At 33.3% G+C, this 15122-nt stretch overlaps 1 protein-coding gene across 1 annotated transcript in view; it reads left to right on the top strand.

The window, feature by feature from the left end:
* The window catches only part of LOC143244072 (uncharacterized), a 31664-nt gene that overhangs the window by 14378 nt on the left and 2164 nt on the right, over nt 1-15122 (top strand). Inside the window, exons 6-8 of the mRNA XM_076488101.1 lie at nt 3441-3582; nt 7468-7656; nt 10090-10230. Coding sequence (XP_076344216.1) covers nt 3441-3582; nt 7468-7656; nt 10090-10230 — 472 coding nt within the window. The remainder of the gene's footprint in view (nt 1-3440; nt 3583-7467; nt 7657-10089; nt 10231-15122) is intronic.

The following is a 15122-nucleotide window of genomic DNA, read 5'->3' as shown; positions in this document are numbered from 1 at the left end:
GTGATTAAGACACTCAACTCCTTCTGCTGACGGTGGCGGGTTCAAATCCCCGTCACACTAAACAATTTCAGACGTGGGGGTCGTTATAATATTACGGCAAATTCCACTATTCCTTGATGAAAGAGTAACCCAAGAGTGGGCAGTGGGTGGTGCTGACTTCCCTCTAATCTTACAGTACTAAATTAGGGACGGCTATCATAGATAGGCGTCGTGTAGCTTTGCACCAATTTCAAAACAAACCAGACTTGAATTTTATGTACACACAGTGTGCGTCATCTTGTATTTCATTTTGGCACTATTCACTATTCAAAACATAAATTACAGGATATCTTTGTTTACCCAAATAGAATTATTTGGCATATTTTAAAATCTCGAATTAAAATTATTCACCTAAATCCTTCCGTTAATCATGCCATGGTAATATTGAGTAGTGTTCATTTGATAACTATAGGATAAGTCAGTTGCGCTGCGCGTTAGCTTCTGACTGATTCAGATGGACAACTGAAGTGTGGTAAAAAATAAACAGAGTTTTGAAACTGCGTTCGCCACTAGGTGCTACTTATCTTATTAAGGTTTAATTTATAATAGTCTAAAAAATGTATTATTGTAAGTAATGGCAAAAGTTTTTTTCTGTAATAACTGCGAAAAATAGGTCAAGTACCTTTAATATTCACGTGAGCCTTAAAAAAAATATCTAGGCTTGCTCGGTACTTGCGAACGTAAATACAAAGTTTGAAAAGCAAAGTTTCATCTGCATTCTAGTAACCACTCATATGAGGCCTATAGCTATTCAATCTATTTCAAGCAAGCTTTTTGATAAAATAATTATTTACATTGGTTTTCTACTATACCCGTACCTGAAGTGCTCGTAGTTACATAGAACAACAAGAGAAAACATACACGATAAAAATAGTAATTTCGTAAATTATAAATAAATATTTTAATATTCATAGCATTCAAAATATAAAAAATATCAAATTCTTCAAAATTGAGTAAATTACGATGAAAAAAATAAATGCTATTCCTATAGATATGTGCATTTTAATAAAGATATAACAATTTATTGTACATATTCTTATAAAATAATATGGTATAAACCAGTCTGTTGCATACAAGTATATATTAAAATTATTTAATTAACTATTAAAACATTGTCTAGGGAAAAAGTATAGAAAAGTTAAAGACAGGATTAAATCCTCGAAACGTGTTGTGCTACATGAGCTAAAGCCCAAAATTTTTTCAACAATTCGATCCATAAAAACAACGTTGGTTTTAAATAATCAAATACTTTAAATAATTCTGTTGTTGTATTATGTAATTGGGCACGTATAAAACAAAAACCTACTATGTAGAATATGTAGTTCTTGTATTTAGATTTAAAGTGAACAACAGAAAAAGCAACAACATGGAATTAGAACAAATGAAATATATTTCTATACACAACATTTTGCACATAAACATCTTGTCTCTCTGATAACAGTTACATTTGGCTAAGAACTTGAGCTATTGTGTTTTTCGCTCGAACTCTTTATAAAGTGATGTAATATAATACTTATAAAATACTGATTTTTTTTTAAAATCATGATATCAAAAAGTGTAAAACCAACTGTCTTAGATTATTGATATTTCGATTTTTTTCCGTTATGATATTAATTCTTTTTTCTCTTCCCTAAAATATTAAGCCATGAGTTCACCACTACCACCAATAACGGAAAAGATGTGATATTTTTACCCTAGTGGATAAACTCGTAAAAATTCAATCTTTGCAAAGCGTAAACTTTAGGCCTAATTATCGATTTTTAGGCTTCTGTATTGAGATAGGCGGGAACGCATATTAGTAATAAAATAGTGAATTTTTGAAATAGTATCGAGTGTAGAAATCCGTTGTCGAAACGCTTTTTGTAAATTTTAGTGAGTATATATGACTAAATCGCATTTATAAATCATCTAAACCTTGTAATCACTTTCTTTCCCGCAATGTATTATCTCTGAATAATCGAAACTGAATGAAGTCTTAGCAAAATCTCTACCTATCTAATTTTTGAATTAGAGCGTTAAGATATAACATTTCCCGGCGGATTTACGTATTATCATTAAGCATGGTCAGGCGTACGTTCACCATTTTGAAATACAAATAACAGACGATGAAAACAGTACAACTTTAATGAATTTCAAACGTTTTCTGGTAAACGTATGGGTCAATTTCGCCAAGATATATATCACAGAATACCAAAAACCGCCATTTTATATAAAATAGACACTAGTACACACCCACCACACAATTCATTCGTAATAAAAATTCTTCATAGTCTTTGATACTGACTGTTTATACACTAAATGTACTGGACTTTTTATGTCGTTTCGTTTTAAGCTTAACAAAGTATGTACCATTCGCAGGTCTAGATTTTTATCATCACTGACGTTATCAGTTAAACTTTGCTGGTTTTCAAATTTAAAAATTAACAAGTTAGATTTCGCTTTTGGAGTATTAGAGTATTGTACTGCATATTTATAAACAGCGTTTCAAGGAATCTTCTGTCTTCCACCATCCAACCAATCTGGTAAAGTTCTGATATTGTACGAAAGGTCTCTTGCCTTGCGAAAGAAGAAAGATAGATCTAAAATGCTATTTTTACATACCTTTGCTTTTGGCTAAGAAGTGACAAATTAAGAGGAATATAATAAGGAAACATATGCAGTTTTGTTCTTTTAATCACGTACTTTAAGGCTTTCTATTTTTTCGCCCAATTTCACGACTTAAACCATAACTTTTAAAGTTATATTTTTGTTTTAGCATTTTAACAATAAAAATATATTTTCACAATACCAAAATCATATCATTGATGCTCTATCTTAGACACAGAAGATAAAGCTGTATGCCGTTCTAGGCCTGAGAAGAGTTTTATTTATTCATTGCTGATTTTCAAAGTTTAAACATTTGTGTCTATTACCTTCTCTACAACGAACAAAATTGAAACGAAAAAGAAATTCGTAATTTCACAAAAATTATGAGACAAACAGACGGCATGTATTTTTTCTATACTTTTTAAAAGCACTAAAAAAGAAAATATCAGTAAAGGACGAAGTATTTCATTAAATATTCTATTAAAAAAGAACTCCAACGTCTTCCAGTGGCACAGCGGTGTGTCTGCGGACTCCCACCGCTAGAAAATGAGTTTCGAAACTAGTGGTGGGCAAAACACAGGTATTCCATTCTGCAGCTTTGTGTTTAATTCGAAAGAAACACTAAAACAATTTAATTTTTGAAACACAAAGAATAATAACAGCAAACAGAACTGTCGAGAAATTTTGAAGAAATTCAGTATAATTTAGTTGGCGATTAGGTCAACAAATGAACTAATTTACTCAACAACAATTAATATAAGTTACATTTTGAAAAGTTTCTCAAAATCAAGGGCCTTTATTTTCTTTTTCGACAGAGATTTGAAACTAGACAATATTTTGCTTGACTCCGAAGGACATATTCGATTGGTCGACTTTGGAATGTGTCAGTTGCGGGCTTATGAAGAAGAGTGTCTCCCTTCAAATTTTTGTGGTACTCCTGAGTACATGGCACCAGAAGTATGTACCCGTTGATTTTCTGTCCTTGTTTTTATGTGTCACGTGTTGTCTGGTGCAACTCTCTATGGAGGTTTACTGCGAATTTCTGTGCAAACTCATATCTAACGTTCACTATCAATTCAATAACAACTCACATAAAGTTTCGAACATAGTAATCCAATATTGAACTCACACATAAAGTTTCGAACCTAGTAATCCAATAACGAACTCACACATAAAGTTTCGAACCTAGTAATCCAATATTGAACTCACACATAAAGTTTCGAACCTAGTAATCCAATATTGAACTCACACATAAAGTTTCGAACCTAGTAATCCAATATTGAACTCACACATAAAGTTTCGAACCTAGTAATCCAATATTGAACTTACACATAAAGTTTTGTACCTAGTAATCCAATATTGAACTTACACATAAAGTTTACTGAACCTAGTAATCCAATATTGAACTTACACATAAAGTTTCGTACCTAGTAATCCAATATTGAACTTACACATAAAGTTTCGAACCTAGTAATCCAATATTGAACTTACACATAAAGTTTTGTACCTAGTAATCCAATATTGAACTTACACATAAAGTTTCGTACCTAGTAATCCAATATTGAACTTACACATAAAGTTTCGAACCTAGTAATCCAATATTGAACTTACACATAAAGTTTCATACCTAGTAATCCAATATTGAACTTACACATAGTTTAGCACCTAGTAATCCGATACTGAGCTTAACATAAAGTTTAGCTACTAGTAACCTGTTAATGAACTTATATATAAAATTTAGTTACTAGTAACTAATAAATGACTTACACATAAAGTGTAGTTACTAGTAATCCGTTAATAAAGTTATACGTAAAGTTCAGCTACTTGTAACCCGTTAATGAACTTATGCATAAAGTTTAGTTACTAGTAACTATTAAATGAACTCATACATAAAATTTAGTTACCAGTAAATAATAAATGAACTCATACATAAAATTTAGTTACTAGTAACTAATAAATGAACTCATACATAAAATTTAGTTACTAGTAACTAATAAATGAACTCATACATAAAATTTAGTCACTAGTAACTAATAAATGAACTCATACATAAAATTTAGTTACTAGTAAATAATAAATGAGCTCATACATAAAATTTAGTCACTAGTAACTAATAAATGAACTCATACGTAAAATTTAGTTACCAGTAACTAATAAATGAACTCATACATAAAATTTAGTTACTAGTAAATAAAAAATGAACTTATAAAGTTTAGTTACTAGTAACTAATATATGAACTTATATATTAAGTATAATTAATAAATGAATGTACTCACACATATTTTTTGCTTACAAAATAACTCATTATTAAACTTGCATCTAACGTTTACTTTAACGATTAATTAATGTACAACGTTTACTTACTAATACTGAATTAAATAATGAATTCACACAAAACATTTATCGGTAATATGGCGAAGAACAAGCGAAAAACATCATCTTTTATTATCTTTGAAATGTTCATGAAATGCTAGTTTTGTGAATATTAACATTCGTTCAAGTTGTTTAAAATGTTTTGTTTTTTCTTTTAATACGCCAGAGGTCGTGCTTTCATTTCTGTAGCGTTCTTTTAACTCAGCTTACGGAAGAATGAATCAAAATCAAATTATACTAAAACAGAAAAGTCAGAATGTTAAGTATATTGTGTAATGAACTTAGTGTTGGTTTCGCTGTAATTAATTTGAAGTATTTATGTAATTTTCTCGGTTTTTATAAGCCGTTCTGACCAAATCACGTTTTATGCGCCAAGCTTTTATTAAGCCTATTTTGAAAGAAATATATCTCTTTAGTGAATTCTTGGATCAATGCTTAACTGGCTTCTACTAACGTCTTAAATATATGTTGTCTGAAAGCTATACGCAGATAAACAACTAATGATTTTGTTACAAGAATGTTCAAGTGTTTTGTTTATATTCCCATTGATTATAACCTGCTTTGATCCCTGACAAAGCACAGTAGAAACAAACTGAATAAGATAGTCTATACTTTGATACTATATGTATCGTGTATGAATAATGATAAATTCTTCAAGTTATAAAATGTCATAATTATACACATTGTTTGGTAATTCCATATGTTATTGCTCCTCTATTTAAAAACATTTCAACCATCAAATATCACATGAAAGACGCCCTCTAACGCAATCATTTGGAAAGTTCTAATTCATATACTAACGTTATCTATCAACACATACAATTAACATGCAGTTGAAACTACAACATTTGTCGCTTGTTTGCATGATGAAAAAAAATGCCACTCGCCCTCTGATGACAGAATAAGTATATATATTTTCGTCTTTTAAATTATACACTCGTAACCCTACCAAATAAGCGTCGAAATAAAGCTCTAAGGAAAGGAAACGTTAAATTAAAAGTATTGAGTTCATCGCTTGTAAAATTAAAGTACAGCTTGCAAAAATCCATAGAAATACATCAAACAAACCAGCAAATAAACAGAGTCTTATATATTTGAGGTATGTTTAGAAAGTTATATTTTCATTACAAATAAACACAGTTTCAAGATTCTTTAAATATGGGACGAATTCACTTCTTTTACGTTCTGCATTGAAAATAACTGTTGACGTAAAGGCTCTCCGCCCCAGTGGCTCAGCGGAAATTCTATGAGCTTACGGCGTAAAATTCGAATTTAACAAGGGAGGTGGGTAGAGCACAGATACAAGTTAAAAATAAATAAACAAATAAATATATATATAATAAAAACTAGTGCTAAAATAAAACAGACGACCTACGTTCTAGACTTATTTGAAAAATAAAAAATTATAAAAAAAATGAAAGAACAATATATATGGACATTGCCCTGAGTTGGAGTTATGCTTATCACTCTGGCCCTCTGTATTTACTCTAAATATATTAATAAGTCCACTCAAACAATGTAAAGGAAGGAGGAAGAGGTCTAGTGTACCTGACACTCCTGGGTATACAAATTTATATACCCAAACACCTAGAGAGAGAGAGCACAGATAGAAGGAAGAGGTCAAAGAGCACCTGACCCTCCAGGGTATACATATGATGCCCAAATTCGAGATAGAAAGAGCACAGATAGCTTATTATGTAACTTTCTGCTTAAACAAGCGGACAATGTTAGTGTACCCCTGATGAGGTTAACTATGTTTTATTTTAATAGACATGTGCATAATTAAATATAGTCTTGTATTATCATTATAACTAAATAATACATCAAGTACATTCACATTGACGCATTTAAGGGTATTTTAACGTATAAGTATTATTATGATTCGTAAAGGGTGCGTAATATAATAATGTTAGTATTCAAAATAACCCAGTGTGTAAAACGTTTTATAGCAGACTGTAACATAGTTGTACACGCAAGTTGCCAGTTCATTTTATTCTGGTTTCCAACTAACAACTTATCAATTTTACTTTTATGTTTAGTTTTTGTATTAAAAACAAGCATCATGAATAGTTGTTATAAATCGTATTATTAAGCAGCTTGACTTCCTCAAACAGTTCCATTAATAATCACATTAAGTAGCCTTTGCTGGCTACAGAGTTTCTAACAAACGAGTAACTCACAGGTACAAGACAATATTTTGAACATTGCAATAAATCCCACTGTGTGTTTTAAATTTTATAGTTTTGTCCAATCGTTTAGTCAGTTGTTCAACTGTTATAGCAAGCCAAAACGTATTGGATATTCGTTATATACAGTAATTCACCCATATGGTATTTCCTGTCATTTCGTTGAAGATTTCTGTTCCGTCAGTGGTACTGTGATGTCTATTGCATGAACACGTGTTTATATGTTATTCTAAACCAGCATCATGGAAACATTTTGTAATTTTTCGTTTTCTACTGCCACAGATGATCAAAGGGCAACAGTACAACCAGTCTGTTGACTGGTGGTCCTTTGGTGTCTTACTGTACGAGATGCTAACGGGGCAATCTCCTTATAACGGAACTGATGAAGCGGAGCTGTTCTGGTCGATATGTAATGAACAGGTTTACTATCCCAGGTTCCTCAGTAAAGAAGCAAAGGAGTTACTATCTTTAGTACGTATAATGTTTTTTAGGATGACATTTTCACGCCACCGAATTCGATAATTCAAAACTGTAGTTTGTTAAGAGCTAACTGTACTCTCACGAGACACGTTTCTGTACTTGTACACTTGAATAAAACACGTCCTCGATATACCAACAAACTGGAAGGAGAGTTTATGTAAATAGATTAGGCCTTAAAATTAGGTAAGTGAACATATATCATTTTAGTTGTGCCTGGTCGAGGACTGGTTGTCTTCTGCTTGTCAAAGCTCAGGAACTTTACAGTTAAATAGTGTTAGCGCTTGAGAAAAAAAAATTTTGGTAAACAAATATTTTCACTACTATTTAAAAATAGTTTAACGTATTGTACAGATGGGTGCAAGTTTGAGGTAGAGTTAAAAGCCACATAAAAATTAAATCATTTCTCGTTTCTACATAAAATATAATTTTAAAAACACAGTTTTGAAAATCGTCATATCGAGTTCCGTAACGTAATGGCCCGGCATGGCCAAGCGTGTTAAGGCGAGCGACTCGTAATCTGAGGTTCGCGGGTTCGCATCCCGGTCGCGCCAAACATGCTCGCCCTTTCAGCCATGGGGGCGTTATAATGTGATGGTCAATCCGACTATTCGTTGGTAAACGAGTAGCCAAGAGTTGGCGGTGGGTGGTGATGACTAGCTATCTTCCCTCTAGTCTTACACTGCTAAATTAGGGACGGCTAGCACAGATAGCCCACGAGTAGCTTTGTGCGAAATTCAAAACAACAACAACCGTAACGTAATTATTGAATACACATAAACAAAGTAAACTGTATTATTGCATAATATTTAAATTAAAAAAATAGTCACTAAGCACGGTCCGCCGGTGTGGTAGAACACGGGATTTCGAAGTTAGCGAGCCGGGTTCAAATCCATGTGATGCCACAAAACTGTTCGTCGCATTTTAACTTGGGGGTGCGTTATAGGAGTGGTAGTCATTAGTGTGAATAATGGGTGATTACCTTCCTTCTAGTCAATAGTTTAAGTCTACGTACTTACAACGCTAAAATCAGGGGCTCGATTGTTCCCGGTGGGCTCATCAGACAGCCCGATGTGGCTTCACTAAAAAAAAACGTACATGCACGCACACACACAGAGAATAGTAGAAAATTAGGAACGTACATATAAATACACATCCAGATTTAAATACTCCACTGGTATGCAAAAAGAATTTTGTAAAAAACAACAACTCCTGCCTCTTACCTGCAACATATATTATTAATATTGGTGAAAATTAAGTAGCTCGAAAAGCTTGTTTGTTTGTTTTGGAATTTCGCACAAAGCTACTCGAGGGCTATCTGTGCTAGCCGTCCCTAATTTAACAGTGTAAGACTAGAGGGAAGGCAGCTAGTCATCACCACCCACCGCCAACTCTTGGGCTACTCTTTTACCAACGAAGAGTGGGATTGACCGTCACATTATAACGCCCCCACGGCTGGGAAGGCGAGCATGTTTGGCGCGACTCGGGCGCGAACCCGCGACCCTCAAATTACGAAGCGCACGCCTTAACGCGTTACGCCATGCCAGGTCTGCTCGAAAAGCTAGTAAATTAACAGAATCCACAAAGGTACGTGTTAATAATACAGTAAACACTGTACTAGTAGATCCACAAAGGTACGTATTAATAATACAGTAAACACTGTACTAGTAGATCCACAAAGGTACGTATTAATAATGCAGTAAACACTGTACTAGTAGACCCACAAAGGTACGTATTAATAATACAGTAAACACTGTATTAGTAGATAAAGTGTACTGATACTCTGTATTTATCCTTCCTCGTCTTCTATTATTCTTCTTTAAAACTTTTCTACTTTAGTAATAAACAGGCATTACTTAAACAGGCATTAAACATAGACAATATGGGAGTTTCATTGAATAACCCTAAGTTAAGTCTTGTGAACTGGGTCAACAAAACTCACTTAAATTTACTACGTTATCACAGTGAAGAAAGAGTAAAGTTTTTCGCACTTTAATGTAGAAATTCATGTCACAGGTCGATCACTGGAGAGAACTAAACAAAGTATGACTGTGTTGTTTACCTTGGGCAGATCTCATGAGATTCGAAAATGGATATGGGCATGTTTTCCATAGTTTTAATTCTAAACTTAGTTATAGTTGTGTCTTTTATAATCATTAATTTGTAACAACTTATGACTAAATCAGTGAAAGATAAATCGCAATATTTGATTTTTAAATTTCTAATGCTATAAAAATACTTTACTATAAAAGCGCTCATGTATCGCCTCTAATATAAAATCGAAACAGAAGAAATTTGATGTGTAGACGTAAACGTTCCTGCAAGTATAAGAGTTTTAGCATTTAAGAAAGTTTGAAATAATAATGATTTATGTGTCTGTGTTTGCAAAGGTCAAAGTAAACAAAATGATGTGATTTGTTTTAACAGCTGCTTGAAAAGGATCCAATTAAGCGACTAGGAATGCCCACGTGCTCAGCAGGAAACATAATGTATCAGCCTTTTTTTAAACCTGTCAGCTGGGAGAGGATTGAACGAAAATTGATTGAACCTCCTTTCAAGCCAACACTGGTCAGTATAACACTTATACCTGGTAATTCTACATGTATGTAACAAAATTATGTATTAATCTTTCTATAACAGTCATTTTTGTGAAGATTACTGTCTATTATATCACTATATATTAATGAACATTAAACTTTTTCTTGCCATGTGATATCTTTATTATCTCTCTGTATATAGTGAACCCTATCAAGTAGTAACATCCAGTCATGTGATATCTTTCTGTATATAGTGAACCCTATCAAGTAGTAACATCCAGCCATGTGATATCTTTATTATCTCTCTGTATATAGTGAACCCTATCAAGTAGTAACATCCAGCCATGTGATATCTTTCTTATCTCTCTGTATATAGTGAACCCTATCAAGTAGTAACATCCAGCCATGTGGTATCTTTCTGTATATAGTGAACCCTATCAAGTAGTAACATCCAACCATGTGATATCTTTATTATCTCTCTGTATATAGTGAACCCTATCAAGTAGTAACATCCAGTCATGTGATATCTTTCTGTATATAGTGAACCCTATCAAGTAGTAACATCCAGCCATGTGATATCTTTATTATCTCTCTGTATATAGTGAACCCTATCAAGTAGTAACATCCAGTCATGTGATATCTTTCTGTATATAGTGAACCCTATCAAGTAGTAACATCCAGCCATGTGGTATCTTTCTGTATATAGTGAACCCTATCAAGTAGTAACATCCAGCCATGTGATATCTTTATTATCTCTCTGTATATAGTGAACCCTATCAAGTAGTAACATCCAGCCATGTGATATCTTTATTATCTCTCTGTATATAGTGAACCCTATCAAGTAGTAACATCCAGCCATGTGATATCTTTCTGTATATAGTGAACCCTATCAAGTAGTAACATCCAGCCATGTGATATCTTTCTGTATATAGTGAACCCTATCAAGTAGTAACATCCAGCCATGTGATATCTTTCTGTCTATAGTGAACCCTATCAAGTAGTAACATCCAGCCATGTGATATCTTTCTGTATATAGTGAACCCTATCAAGTAGTAACATCCAGCCATGTGATATCTTTCTGTATATAGTGAACCCTATCAAGTAGTAACATCCAGCCATGTGATATCTTTCTGTATATAGTGAACCCTATCAAGTAGTAACATCCAGCCATGTGATATCTTTTTGTCTATAGTGAACCCTATCAAGTAGTAACATCCAGTCATGTGATATCTTTCTGTATATAGTGAACCCTATCAAGTAGTAACATCCAGCCATGTGATATCTTTATTATCTCTCTGTATATAGTGAACCCTATCAAGTAGTAACATCCACCCATGTGATATCTTTCTGTATATAGTGAACCCAATCAAGTAGTAACATCCAGTCATGTGATATCTTTCTGTATATAGTGAACCCTATCAAGTAGTAACATCCAGCCATGTGATATCTTTCTGTATATAGTGAACCCTATCAAGTAGTAACATCCAGCCATGTGATATCTTTTTGTCTATAGTGAACCCTATCAAGTAGTAACATCCAGTCATGTGATATCTTTCTGTATATAGTGAACCCTATCAAGTAGTAACATCCAGCCATGTGATATCTTTATTATCTCTCTGTATATAGTGAACCCTATCAAGTAGTAACATCCACCCATGTGATATCTTTCTGTATATAGTGAACCCAATCAAGTAGTAACATCCAGTCATGTGATATCTTTCTGTATATAGTGAACCCTATCAAGTAGTAACATCCAGCCATGTGATATCTTTATTATCTCTCTGTATATAGTGAACCCTATCAAGTAGTAACATCCACCCATGTGATATCTTTCTGTATATAGTGAACCCTATCAAGTAGTAACATCCAGCCATGTGATATCTTTATTATCTCTCTGTATATAGTGAACCATATCAAGTAGTAACATCCAGCCATGTGATATCTTTATTATCTCTCTGTATATAGTGAACCCTATCAAGTAGTAACAACCAGCCATGTGATATCTTTCTGTATATAGTGAACCCTATCAAGTAGTAACATCCAGCCATGTGATATCTTTCTGTATATAGTGAACCCTATCAAGTAGTAACATCCACCCATGTGATATCTTTCTGTATATAGTGAACCCTATCAAGTAGTAACATCCAGCCATGTGATATCTTTCTGTATATAGTGAACCCTATCAAGTAGTAACATCCAGCCATGTGATATCTTTCTGTCTATAGTGAACCCTATCAAGTAGTAACATCCAGCCATGTGATATCTTTCTGTATATAGTGAACCCTATCAAGTAGTAACATCCAGCCATGTGATATCTTTCTGTATATAGTGAACCCTATCAAGTAGTAACATCCAGCCATGTGATATCTTTCTGTATATAGTGAACCCTATCAAGTAGTAACATCCAGCCATGTGATATCTTTCTGTATATAGTGAACCCTATCAAGTAGTAACATCCAGCCATGTGATATCTTTCTGTATATAGTGAACCCTATCAAGTACTAACATCCAGCCATGTGATATCCTTTTGTCTATAGTGAACCCTATCAAGTAGTAACATCCAGCCATGTGATATCTTTCTGTATATAGTGAACCCTATCAAGTAGTAACATCCAGCCATGTGATATCTTTCTGTCTATTTATGAACCCTATCAAGTAGTAACATCCAGCCATGTGATATCTTTCTCTCTATAGTGAACCCTATCAAGTAGTAACATCCAGCCATGTGATATCTTTCTGTATATAGTGAACCCTATCAAGTAGTAACATCCAGCCATGTGATATCTTTCTGTATATAGTGAACCCTATCAAGTAGTAACATCCATCCATGTGATATCTTTCTGTATATAGTGAACCCTATCAAGTAGTAACATCCAGCCATGTGATATCTTTCTGTATATAGTGAACCCTATCAAGTAGTAACATCCAGCCATGTGATATCTTTCTGTCTATAGTGAACCCTATCAAGTAGTAACATCCAGCCATGTGATATCTTTCTGTATATAGTGAACCCTATCAAGTAGTAACATCCAGCCATGTGATATCTTTCTGTCTATAGTGAACCCTATCAAGTAGTAACATCCAGCCATGTGATATCTTTCTGTATATAGTGAACCCTATCAAGTAGTAACATCCAGCCATGTGATATCTTTCTGTATATAGTGAACCCTATCAAGTAGTAACATCCAGCCATGTGATATCTTTATTATCTTTCTGTATATAGTGAACCCTATCAAGTAGTAACATCCAGCCATGTGATATCTTTCTGTATATAGTGAACCCTATCAAGTAGTAACATCCAGCCATGTGATATCTTTATTATCTCTCTGTATATAGTGAACCCTATCAAGTAGTAACATCCAGTCATGTGATATCTTTCTGTATATAGTGAACCCTATCAAGTAGTAACATCCAGCCATGTGATATCTTTATTATCTCTCTGTATATAGTGAACCCTATCAAGTAGTAACATCCAGCCATGTGATATCTTTCTGTCTATAGTGAACCATATCAAGTAGTAACATCCAGCCATGTGATATCTTTCTGTATATAGTGAACCCTATCAAGTAGTAACATCCAGCCATGTGATATCTTTCTGTATATAGTGAACCCTATCAAGTAGTAACATCCAGCCATGTGATATCTTTCTGTATATAGTGAACCCTATCAAGTAGTGACATCCAGCCATGTGATATCTTTCTGTCTATAGTGAACCCTATCAAGTAGTAACATCCAGCCATGTGATATCTTTCTGTATATAGTGAACCCTATCAAGTAGTAACATCCAGCCATGTGATATCTTTCTGTCTATAGTGAACCCTATCAAGTAGTAACATCCAGCCATGTGATATCTTTCTGTATATAGTGAACCCTATCAAGTAGTAACATCCAGCCATGTGATATCTTTTTGTCTATAGTGAACCCTATCAAGTAGTAACATCCAGTCATGTGATATCTTTCTGTATATAGTGAACCCTATCAAGTAGTAACATCCAACCATGTGATATCTTTCTGTATATAGTGAACCCTATCAAGTAGTAACATCCAGCCATGTGATATCTTTCTGTCTATAGTGAACCCTATCAAGTAGTAACATCCCAATACTTTAATTAGGTCTAGTAATGATAATATCCGTTCATCTCAAATACTTCGAAGCAGAATCTGGTTTACGTAATTTGTTTTCTTTAGATTATAGTTATATATATTTTGTGTCAAGAGTCATACCGCCAATGTGAGTCTTAAAGATATCAAATGTTTTGTTCCAAATTGGTTATTTAAAAACAAACAAACAAAAACGTAAAGTGCCTTGAAAGAGATTAGAAACTCCACTAGACGCAGTTTCAGAGTTGGCATAGCAGATGATACGTGAAAAACATTCCTTCCTATGTTATATCACTCATATCTGGACAGATTATTAATAATTCTTTCTAAAGTTTGTCAGAAGATGGCCCTGTAGCATTGTTTATTAAACAGGACCAGTTTTTAGCTGTTATAAGTTTGCCTTTATTCACGTTATGATGACGACTTTGGTATACTTCATGATATTTTTTTAATTAAATAATCTAGAGTCATGTATTCTAGTCAGTTGCTAGGTTTTATCATAACATTTTAAACTTCATAATTAACATTTCAAAGCATTTTTAAGATGAAAGAGAAATAAAATAATAACTGTTTATCATGCCATAATAATATAAATAATCATAACAGAGAATTTGAAAATAGAATCGTAACAATAGCAGTATCTATTGTTTACATAATACAATGGTAGTCTTGTTTTAGTATACCATCAAAGCAAGTTACGTACACGGATCAGAACTTAAAATTAACCAAATATGTAATATATAAAATTTATTATTCTGGTTTAAGTATGAATATTGATTGTTGTAAAACAAAAATTTATAATTATTAGAATAGAGTTATTCA

This window comes from Tachypleus tridentatus, chromosome 1 (genome assembly GCF_004210375.1).
Source record: "Tachypleus tridentatus isolate NWPU-2018 chromosome 1, ASM421037v1, whole genome shotgun sequence".
NCBI lineage: Eukaryota > Metazoa > Arthropoda > Merostomata > Xiphosura > Limulidae > Tachypleus > Tachypleus tridentatus.
The sequence above is the reverse complement of the archived record's forward strand: the minus strand, read 5'-3'. Positions and strand labels throughout refer to the sequence as shown.